Source organism: Macrobrachium rosenbergii, chromosome 4 (assembly GCF_040412425.1).
Source record: "Macrobrachium rosenbergii isolate ZJJX-2024 chromosome 4, ASM4041242v1, whole genome shotgun sequence".
Taxonomy (NCBI): domain Eukaryota; kingdom Metazoa; phylum Arthropoda; class Malacostraca; order Decapoda; family Palaemonidae; genus Macrobrachium; species Macrobrachium rosenbergii.
Genome location: NC_089744.1, coordinates 37449822 through 37462237, shown reverse-complemented (window position 1 = coordinate 37462237; position 12416 = coordinate 37449822). Strand labels below are relative to the sequence as shown.

General features: G+C 38.2%; 1 protein-coding gene across 3 annotated transcripts in view; it reads right to left on the bottom strand.

Annotated features, from left to right (window-relative positions):
- The window catches only part of LOC136832741 (phenoloxidase-activating factor 3-like), a 137216-nt gene that overhangs the window by 34407 nt on the left and 90393 nt on the right, over positions 1 to 12416 (bottom strand). For all 3 annotated transcript variants that reach the window (XM_067094273.1, XM_067094265.1, XM_067094261.1), the window contains exon 5: positions 10015 to 10120. In XM_067094273.1, the coding sequence (XP_066950374.1) occupies positions 10015 to 10120 (106 nt within the window). The remainder of the gene's footprint in view (positions 1 to 10014; positions 10121 to 12416) is intronic.

The window sequence follows — 12416 nt, the reverse complement described above, 5'->3', positions numbered from 1 at the left end:
TGACCTCGGTCCTGGAGAGTCATGTTACACTAGAAGACAAAGAACCAAAGACTGATGTCCTCATTGTAGATGGATCAGCTTTGGTCCATGCCTTGCCACCAAAGAAAGGAAAGACCTTTGAGGGCTATGCACTTTGCGACTTCTTGCCTGTGATACAATCCTATAGCAGCAAGTACACATCATCACATCTTGTATTTGATGTATACAATACATCCAGCCTCAAAGCTGAGACCAGGCTCCAACGTGGTCAAGGAGGAAGGCGCAAGGTGACAGACAAGAACACAATTCCATCCAACTGGCGCAATTTCCTAAGACACGATGCCAACAAGACAGAGTTGTTCCAGTTCCTGGCAGACAAAGTTGCCCAGATGTCTGCCACAAATGTTGTCATTGCCACGAAAGGGTCTGCTGTCCTCAGCACTCATGAGGCTAGTCTTCAGGGACTGGAAAAGTGCTCTCATGAGGAAGCTGACACCCGCATCTTTCTCCATGCCAAATATGCCACAGAACATGGAGCCAAGACCATCACGGTTAAAGCAAATGACACAAATGTTCTTGTCGTTGCAGTCAGTGCTTTCTCCACTCTCCACAATCTAGGGCTAGAGAAGCTATGGGTGGCATTTGGCCAAGGCCAGAGCCTGCGCTGGATTGCTGTGCATGACCTGTGCAACTCTCTGGGCCAGGAGAAGGTGAATGGCATGCTCTTCTTCCATGCGTTCACAGGCTGTGATACAGTGTCAGCCTTCCGGAGCAAGGGCAAGAAGACCGCCTGGCAGACATGGAACATCTTTCCAGAGGCCTCCACTGTGTTCTCCAAACTGAGTCACTACCCTCTCAGAGTGGAAGAGAGTGACCTGAAGGTCCTGGAGAGGTTTGTCATACTTATGTATGAAAGATCCAGCACTGCTGGCACTGTGGATGAGGCTAGACTTGATATGTTTGCCAGAAAACAAAGGGCATATGAGGCCATTCCACCAACCAGGAGCTCTCCTCCAACACACCAAGCGTGCTGCGTACCAGGCTGGTTGTGTGTGGGGCAGGCCACCAGTGTCAGCCACAGCCAGAGAACCCTGCTGAGTGGGGATGGCAAAAGTCTGGTGAAGCATGGCAAGTCCTCTGGACAACCAACTCGCCCTTAGCCAAGAGTTGCCAACAGCTTACCAAATGTGGATGCAAAGCAGGCTGTCAGGGAAAGGTGCAAGTGCTACAAGCTGGGTCTTCCCTGCACAGCTCTGTGCACTTGCAAATGTGAAGTCTAGATAAATATTGCCCTCTCTTCAGTAGATAGGCTAATCTAGCTTGAGCATCCAACGTGTCATGCTATGCCTACCTTCTTATCCTCAATTTTCAAAGGTGTAGGTTGAGAGACCTATACATAGATTGGTTAAGCGTTTAGTCCGTATTTCTCTTCTTTTCTTTTTATGGTTACAGTCTTAGACACAATGTTGTATGTGACCATACCATTACTATTTCAGTTGAAAATAGCATATTAGTTAAACTGTCTGATCACATGAATATACCATTAAATAAAAACAGTTGGTCTCTATGTCTGCTAGCGCTGTGGATAGAAAAAAAACTTTTATTGCAACCATTTTGTACGCCATCTTGGTTACAATTCATTTAGTAAGGGTTTTCAATAAAATGTGTGGTATGGAACATTTTTATAACCTAAAAGTCGAGGTTTAAAAAAAAAAAACTGGCATATTCCATCCAATAGATGCTCCCAAACCAGTGAATCTCAACATAGATGGCGGCCATTTTGAAAAATAGCCGCCATCTTGGATTTTCAGGTGGCCAGCGCCCTTTTCTAAGAGAGCGTAGTCTTAGGAATGTTTGTGCCAAATTTCATGCTTGTTTCACTATCTGAACGATTTTTACAGCAATCTGCTGCACTATATATTGTTAGCTTCATCTACTTTATTCCAGAAAAAGTAACTAGGACTTAGGGTAAGCAAGGCATTTTAATTCTCTATGCACTCTTTGTGTCTCGGGTCCATTGTTTGGAAGAACCGTTGCGTTTTGTATTTAATACCATCTTAACGAGTAGAGATTTTTCTGCGTCCGCAGTTGGTGACGTTTATCAGAAAGTCTTTATTCCTTGAATATTCTTTGTTAAGGTTAATTACCCTTAACTGGCGACCTTTGGTTAATATAATGAGTGTCTTTGAGGTTAATTCGTGGCTTCAAGTGACAGGTTACGTGTGTTCTTGGCATGCAGGGCCGTAAAAAATTTACGTAAATCAAGTAATAAACTGATCAGCCAAGATGCAACAATATATTATATATATATATATATATATATATATATATATATATATATATATATATATATATATATATATAAATATATATATATATATAAATATATATATATATATAAATATATATATATATATAAATATATATATATATAAATATATATATATATATATATAAATATATATATATATATATATATATATATATATATATATATATATATATATATATATATATATATATATATATATATATATATATATATATATATATATATATATATATATATATATATATATATAAATATATATATATAAATATATATATATATATATATATATATATATATATATATATATATATATATATATATATATATATATATATATATATATATATATATATATATATATATATATATATATATATATATATATATATATATATATATATATATATATATATATATATATATATATATATATATATATATATATATATATATATATATATATATATATATATATATATATATATATATATGTACAGTATATATATACATATGGGAAATGGGTGGAAGTGCGCCTGGCAATCACAAAGGCGTATGAGATCACCCCAAACGCTGGAGACGATGCTGGAGAGGCCAGATAAAAGAATCAGGACAGATCTGGTCTGACTGGGCGTATCAATCAGATAGAGTCCTCTCTAAATGGCTAGAGTCCCTGGGAGTCTCCACCGCCAAGAACATCCTCGAGCGGTTCAAGAGTGAAAATTTTTTATATTACTCCCCTTCTGCCCTAGCCACCCATGTATGTGAAAAAGTGCCCACGACTCTAGCGGAGTGCTGATGCCTCACCGACACATGGGACACCCATCACACCCATGCAAGTTCATTGGGACGTAAACTCTGGCACTCCTCCGCCCAAGGATGAGCACCCGCAGAAGCCCATTGTACAGTATGTGGGTTCTGCAAGAAAGCTAGGCATTCCACCTAACAATGCTGAAACAAACCTTCACCTGCAAATCCACCAACTAACAAGCCTGCACCCCCCTCAGGTTCAGTGCCACGAAAGGATTATAGCCAGAGCTATTGCACGGCTTGCAAAGTTTATGGCCACTCTCCCACATGGGCAAAATGCCCCAATAATAAATCAAGTACTCACGCCATTGCCTTGGCAGTTATGAATCCCAAGTCCTTGGGCCGTCCAGCTGAGAGTCCCATATATATGTGGGACCTTCTCGAGGTAGCTACCCTGCACGCCAGGTCGAGGGAAAGACAAAGTTCCCTGTGGAGCTATCATTAACCGACGTAAACTTGTCAAAATTGAGGGTATCAATCAATTTAAAATGATACTCCCTACCGTTCAGTTGAGAGTCACAAGAACTCATAGATCCAAAATTTGCAATCTTGCAGTAGCAAGCTATATTCCTGGAGGTTATGACTCCTCCTGGGACAGGACTTACAGTCCCCAATTAAGCTACAGCAATCCAGGAGTCCAAATCCCCCAAATCATTCATTAGGCATGAGTAAGCCCCTCAAACGCCTACACTCATTACACTGCCAGTGCCACCTGAGTATGATGTGCAGTGGCCCCCTCCATCACGATCGATCCCAGATCCCATTTCGGTGCCCGGCCCTGCCCCAGTGCCAGTGCTAGGGCCCCATATAGATCTCCCTCCAGGAGATTCCAAACTCGATTCACAATCTCTGCTTGTGCCACTTTCATGCACTGAGCAGTGCCAAGCTCCGCCTGTCCCGAACGACGAGCAAATTCCAAATCAAATAATAGTGCCTGACCCTGCCTTAGTGCCAGCGCCAGAGCACGCCCCCGATCTCCATTGAAGTGATCCCAATCAGGATCTCTTCTCTTCTCCCGTCCTGGCTCCGTTACCGAGTTGGTAAGAGAAACGGATCCTTCCGACCACAGCGGAAGCTCAACTGAAGGTGCAGCCTCGCAACCCGTGCCTGAGCTGGTCATGGTAACCTGCGAACCTATCACACCCACCGCGACCTCTTCCTCCCTTTCCCGGTCCCCGCGGACATGACCATGGGTAAGGATTCTGCTTTGTCTCAAATGGCCGATGAACTTATGGAACTGCAACGATTTGGGATAGAGCCTGAAATGAATGCCCCTGCTTCAGCCGCCAAAGAAGCCGACACAGGTGGCACTCCAAGATCCTCCTCGGGCTCAGTTTGACCAATTCCCCTACCAAGGAGAACCATCAACCCAAAGAGAACTGCGGCAGAAATCTCGGGCATAGGAATGTCAGGTAGCTTAAAGAGAGCTGCTGGGCTCTCCTGAACTGGTGCAAATTTGGTACAGTGCCACCCTTTTATCCTATGAGGACCTTGGCACCTCTATCCAGAAAAAGGTGTCAGGTTCCCTCACCTATTTATTTTTTGTATAACTGTGTAATTTATTCTTTTCCTTTAACATTTTTCCTTTCATTATTTTGTTCAATTAATCATATTATTTTACGCCTCACAAAAACTTATAGTTTACCTTGTTCCCACTCTGCCAGTGCAGAGCGCAGTTGACAGACATCCCAACTTTGCAGTGTCCTGTGACTTCCCTTTGAAGCCCCTTGAGCAAAAGAATAAACCTAAGCCATTTTTTTTCGTAGGCTAAAGAGTATAATTTCGGCATATTAATCACCATTTTCAGTAACATCATTTGCCTTCTTTGTTATTCCCTTGTAATTTAAACCCAGAGTCCGTGATTTGAAAAGACCTAGACCGTGTACTTTGCATATTTGTCTGTCCTTCATTGTACTTAGATTCGTGCTTATAAGCACCATTGACTTCAGTGCCATGTCTAGCACTGTGCCGTCAACTTAAGTAACATGGCGACACCTAACGAAGACCATGTATATTTCATTGTAATGCCTCATCAAGGCAAACTAACTGCATGTCTTTGACTATAACAACTATTAGAAGTTAAGTGCATGATTATTTTAAGACTTGCATTAAGGAAATCACTTACAGTTATTGGGTTTGATATTTACAGTAACTTTCTTATATTTGTAACTTCCTGTTTCAAAATAACAGTAACTTAGGATTTATCGCATTTTAATACTTATGATCATCTACTCATATTTCTTTTGAGATTTACCTTAAGGAGGCCAATTAGTGTATTTTAATATTTACTGTAACTTTATGGTTGTAAATGTACCTGTTTTAAAGTCACAGTAACCTAAGGTTAAAACCTTTATTTTTTTCTCTCTCTCTTTTTCTTACTCTGCGATTAACGTAAAACATTGAATTCCTTATCAAGTAAATTTTCAGATATCTCATATGACACAGAGAGATTTAGGTTACTAAATATACATGAGTGCCGTTAACGAGAAAATTAGAGTAATATAAAGCATTTGTCTGCTGAATCCTTGGTTTGGTAGACATTTGCACCCGACTGAAGGTGCGAGATGTCAACTTGGGCGGGAGTTATTATATTCTCCAAAGAATCCCAGCCATCAAATGCTTCATTTAAAGCTGGAAAATATATTAGTGCATTTTGGGCACTGCCTGACAAGGAAGGGCGAAAGGAATAAAGGCCCCTCCCTTAATCTTTTAATCACCTTTCAACTTTCTCTTCTCGAACATATGACTGCCGGAAACTTTTGTTTACACAGACACGAGGTTGTGAGGAGCCTAAACGCCGGGAAGGGAGATTAAGAGAAAAGGACAGCTGCCATGCACACCTGGGACTGAGTCATAGATGACACCAACCTCAATCTACCTGTGGGTAACCCCTGACCCCTGACCGAAGTCATATAAAGGTCTCACCGAAGGAACAAGCGAATCTAAAACAACAGGAACAAGCGAGAGACACACTGCTGGACGCGAGCAAGACACAGCTCCTTCAGAGAGCCCTACCACGTGGTCCTATCTTGCAGGGACCTTTAGTCTTCTTACTAGTGAAGCCCTCAGCCGTTCCTCCACTGCCATTTTCCCTCGCTGAAGCCCTCTTCTACAAGGTAAAGTGATCTGTTGCAAAGGGTCTTCACGTCAGTCACACTGTTTTAATTCTCGTACTAAACTTCCTATTTCCGTTTCTAAGTGCCAGTATTTCCATATCAATCTTGCCTTGTTAGGGCAGTGTTACATAAATGCCTGTGTTTAAATAATTACTTAACATCGTATGTTCAAGGCTTCTTGGCACCCTCTGTGCTCGCCTTGTCCTATGTATATTTTACGGCGGCCTTACTGGCTTTTAATTCGTGAATATCTCCCTTTACAGAGGGTTTGTTAACCGTGGGAATCTCTCTTGACTGTGCCTTGTGTCAGCATCATCACGCCGACGGATATACGTTCAAGTTTTCCCAGTTATAATTAAACTCTCAGGCCTTGCATGCCTGATTAGTCCATTTCATCCTCTGATATTTCATTTCATGTAAATACACGTAATTTTAAATTTGCCCTAACGTGTTTAGTTATAAATACCTTGTGAGTAGAGCCCTCAGCTCGGATAAATTCCCCCCTTTTCCTTGTTTTTTACGATTTCCTGAATCAACAGCAGTTAGATTTCATACAAAAATAGAGGTAAGTAACGAAATCATTCATTGAGAGTCTATAACTGGCTCATGGTAAGCATTTCCCCAGGAAAAATGGTAAAAATATATGTTACGTATATATATGTATATATTATATATACATATATACACACACACACACACACACACACACACACACATATATATATATATATATATATATATATATATATATATATATATATATATATATATATATTTTTTTTTCTTCGTTTTAACATTTTCCCCCATTTTCTATATGGGGTAAGCACGACACACTTTGATTTAGCGTTGGGGTAGGCCGTAGCCTCGATCGGCTGCCCTGCCTGACATCGCTAGACCCCGGTAACGGTGTGTACGTGTATCGTGCCAATCCCATCCCTTTCTCCCATAGGTATTCGATATATGTTTTTTATGTTGGAGTGGCTTTGTTTATATTAGTCTGTAACACCCATTTGCTTTTCATATCTGTTGATTACATATAATCCCGGGTGCCTACACGGATATATACTGACAGTCGGCTGCGGATTTGAACATATATATATATATATATATATATATATATATATATATATATATATATATATATATATATATATATATATATATATATATATATACAGTATATTAAGTGATAGCTTTCCATCATTAGTTGCTATCAACATTGTCTGATCCTCGGAAACTTCATCAAAACGCATTGCCATTCATTATCATCGTGCTCAATCAACTGATGAAAGCATTCCAAAAGAGGAAAAGGGCCTGGGTCTTCTCGTTCATATTGATCTGGTTTGTTCTCATCTCTCTTCCTTTTTTGCCATCCTGCTTCGCAGTCCATATTACGTACAGCCCTGTTACGTGGACTGTTTTACACAATAGACGAGGTCATACACCATGTTGGGGAAATTACTCCATAAATATTTTCGACTTTACCTAGGACACTGGGGCCTGAGGTGAAGAATTATACAGTAGATAGGTACAGGTAGCAGATGGGTTCGAGAAAAGGGCATTGGATTAGCAACCTCATCCATTTCAAAGGCTTGCTAAGAACCATCCACTCTGAAGAGGAAAAGAGGTTACGGACATGTTTTGTTCTGCGAACGAGAGAATAATTTTAGTGTGAAGCGAATTGGATAAGGATAGGAATGCTAGAGGATATGATAAATGAGACAAAGTAATAATTGGAATGAAATTAAAATATGATCCCTTTGACGAGCCTAAGGCTTATGTCGATTATTTGTCAAGTTGTCACAAAAAAATGCCATCCATATCTCATAACCAATCCCATTCAGTGTTTTTCAAAACTGGTGACAGTGAAGTGACAGTGAAGCTGACGAGTTTTGTAAATTTTGTAAATGAACAATTTTAAGTGTAAACCCAGTGATATAATTTCAAGTCTTTGGTGATCCTTCACTAAAGGTTTGAGAGTTAAAACAGTGTAAAATTATAACTTGCTTCCTGCCTCTAATGATAGGCCAGTGATAAGAAAGTAATTGAGAGTGTTAATCCAAGAGTCAAATAGTTCCAGATGAACTAATTAAGTGCCCATTATTGAGATAATTATTTATTTAGAAAAGGAAGGAAAGATTGAGCAATAATTGTCACGGGAATAAGAGTGGGCCCCATTTATGCTGTCCTTTCCATCACTAGGCCGAATGAGCGCTTGTTGAACCCATAGATATACTCTTCTAATTTCTTAAGTCTCCTTCAATACGGGAGATCAGCCGTCACGTGACAGTATATATATATATATATATATATATATATATATATATATATATATATATATATATATATATATATATATATATATATATATATATATATATGCCCTCTTAACTTCTTGATTTCTTCACACTTTGTGGATACGCTTATCACAACAAAACCTGAATTGCAAGTGAAAAAGCAAATGAAAATATTCTGAATTCATAGCAGGATTTGAACCCACATTCGGTATATCAAATGAGGTCACGTTAACTACCCGTGACCTCGTTTTTTTATACCAAATATAGATACAAATCCCGCAATGATGTCGGAACTTGTTAATTTGATTCTTCCTTTGTATCTTAGGTTTGTATTAACAAGTGTATCCAAAAAGTGTGAAGAGACTGAAAGTTAAGAGGGTCTTGTAACCATTACATACAATATGTATATATGTATATATATATATATATATATATATATATATATATATATATATATAAATATATAAATATATAAATATATATATATATATATATATATATATATATATATATATATATATATATATATATATATATATATATATATATATATATATATATATATATATATATATATATACATACATACATACATACATACATACATACATACATACATACAACATACATACATTTTACATACATTTATTTATTTTAAAATTCATACATATATCATGAAGTAATACAACAGGTTGTAGCCGTGACCGAATATGGACTATGCACGCATGATAAGCAGAGAGAGAGAGAGAGAGAGGCATCCTTGCTGACCGTTTTTAAGGCTTATGTTTATGATTCTAACCTTGCCTGACCTTCAACACTTTTTCTTCTGGTTCACGTCTAATAATCCCTTCGTTTCGAATCGCCACTGCCTTCTACAAGGTCTAGAGATTCTGTGGACCTTGGCCCATGTCGGTTCTCGGGTAAATCTTCGAGTTAGGAGAGTGAAGCTAACCTCCCACAGCGATAATGAGGAGACGGATTTAAAACCGCTGTCACCCGCGAATCTGTAACAATCGGTCTCGATGCCCCCATTACCCCGGCTAATGATGCTCTGAATTTACAAGAAGAAGAAGCCCTGTCTTATAGATTGTACACAATGACCTGACCAAAGAAACACCTGAAGCTACGATGGGACTGCTTGCCCAAAATGTGAAATTCAACCAGTGGAAGTCCTGTTCTTCTTAGGACCTCATTCGAGTATTCTTGCATAGGCCTAGGTTGTTTGCTTGTGCGGGACATTTCAAATCTATTGGATTCTTCTGAGTCAAACTGAATCAGGGAGTGACCTTCAGTACCTTAGAATATGACGATAATGTTCAGTTAAAGAAAACATTAGACATATCCTCTTCATTCTGTGGATGATTTCTTACCTAAAAGAGAAACAAAAGGTGCGAAAGTTGGAAATATACCCAGCCCTCCTTGGCCACACACACAAAAAGAAGAAGAGAAGAAGACGATGACTCGAGAATAATGTTCATCTTACCAATAGCTTCGAGGAGCGCCATCCATGGCCAGGCTGATAAAGGAGCGTCTTCGCCACTTACAACTAGGTCGACCAGACCCCTTAAGCCACAGCGTTGTGGAAGCAGCTGCGCAGGAAAGAAATAAACAAATATATGTACATATATATATATATATATTATTTAAAAGGTTGCTGTTTTCGACCAGGTTTTAACATCATTTAAAAACTGATTGATTGATTTTATATTAAATTATTTAGCGCGACAAGGAAAAAGGTCTACACCGAAAAATATGTTAGGAAAATCAACGTTTTTTCTGTATAAAAGCTACAAAATGGTAAACAATTATAAAGTTCATAAGTTATGGAACAAACGAGACTTATAGAAGCTTCTAAGACAGTATACAATTTCTTGAGTTTGTTATTAAAAATTTTGTTAAGGAATCCAGCTCCTATAACTTAAAAATACCTCTTTGCTCAAAATGAAGTAATTCATTATTGAAAACACATCACATGATATTATTATTATTATTATTATTATTATTATTATTGTGGTAAAAATATCACCACCATGAAATCGAATGAAGACTTCAGAAGAAATTCTTATTCAAACACGATATAAAGACTTTCGAGTGCATACTTTAATTTAATTTTTTTTTTAATAACCGCAAAGATGCTGTTAAACAGTATAAGGATTCGCAGCATCAAAGAAGCAAAGCAACGCGAATCAGCATCTGGGTTTAAGCTCATCACTCTCTTGCCTGTACCCCACAGCGGGGTAGCGCCGTCAGTGCACCTCACGTGGTGCACTGTAGGCATTACTTAAGGTTCTTTGCAGCGTACCTTCGGCCCCTAGCTGCAACCCCTGTCGTTCCTTTTATTGTACCTCCTCCCTTTCGTTCCTTTTACTGTACCTCCTTTCATATTTTCTTTCTTCCATATTACTTTCCACCCTCTCCTAACAATTGATTCAGTGCAACTGTGAGGTATTCCTTCTGTTACACCTTTTAAACTTTTACTGTCAATTTCCGTTTTAGCGCTGAATGACTTCATTGGTTCCAGTGCTTGGCCTTTGGCCTAAATTCTATATTCAGTTCAGTTCAGCTCTTGCCTGTAATTTCTTGTAGTTGTAGTTGTTTTGTAACAACGAATCTTGTAACTTTTAGTCATATTTTTACGTTCGTATTATCTGACTGGTAAAATGCTATTCGCAGTGAATCACCAATAAGAATTACTCAAGGTTGAAATTAAAGAAAGACGTCTTAGTGTCAGTGTATTGGATTATTGATGAAGAATGTCAACTAATTCAATTGTAGTTAAGCTGAATTCGTTTATACAGTTAAGTTTACTGTTAAAATTATAAATTCTTTCGGCAATTACTAAACTGTATTTTATTGTACACATTGTGACTTTCAGCAGATTTGATGATCTTTTAAGTAGGAGTGATTGTATTGCTACATGTTAAATTTAGTATGAAAAGCTGACCAAGTTTAACATAAGGTATTACAGTCACTAAGCTGTATTTCTTACAGGGTGGCTTTCAGTAATACCGTTGATTCTAGTTAAACGGTCAAAAAACTTTTCCGAAAGTCGCAGTTCAAGGAATACAGTTTAGTGACTCAAAAAGTAATTTATCTTAACTACTACTGAAGGAGTTGAAATTCTTAATCTTTTGAACCAATAGATTTAAACCATGCCTATCGTCCAGTCAAGCATATTTACAGGAGTCCAGCACGTTATTGCCACTCAGTTAGGTAGACGAACATTAATTTTACCTATCCTTATGACACAATGGACTGCCAATTAACTCACAGGCATTGGCCTTAATTGGGGCAGAAACATCAGTTAGAACTATAGTCAGTGGACAATGCAACGCCGCCAGAGAAAATTAAAAGGACAAAAGCCATAAAATATTAGAATACTAAAATTATTAAGATTAAATTAACTCACGAAACAGTGATACTGAACTCAGCAAAGGCTGCAATCCCTTTCATTCCTTTTACTGTGCCTCCGTTCATATTCTCTTTCTTCCATCTTACTTTCCACCCTCTCCTATCAGTTGATTGATAGTGTAACTGCGAAGTTTTTCCTCCTGTTACAACTTTCAAATCTTCTTCCTGTCAGTTTCCGTTTCAGAGCTGAATGACCTTATAGGTCCCAGTGCTAGAGTACAAGCAGAGCAGACAAAACTATTGACAAGAAAAGTCGGATATCCCATTAGAGGTATCTACAAACATTCAATGTGATGGATTCTTTACTCCATGCAAGGCAAAGGAAGCCATCCAAGACTTGTACACCAGCGGGGTGGTTGCGGAAAAGGGCAGTAATGATGAATTTGAAGTCAAAGAAAAACACGAGAAGGAAGTGAGCAAATAATGATGAATGCGACTGTTCGGATGCTTCACCAGACAACCAAATAGAAATTA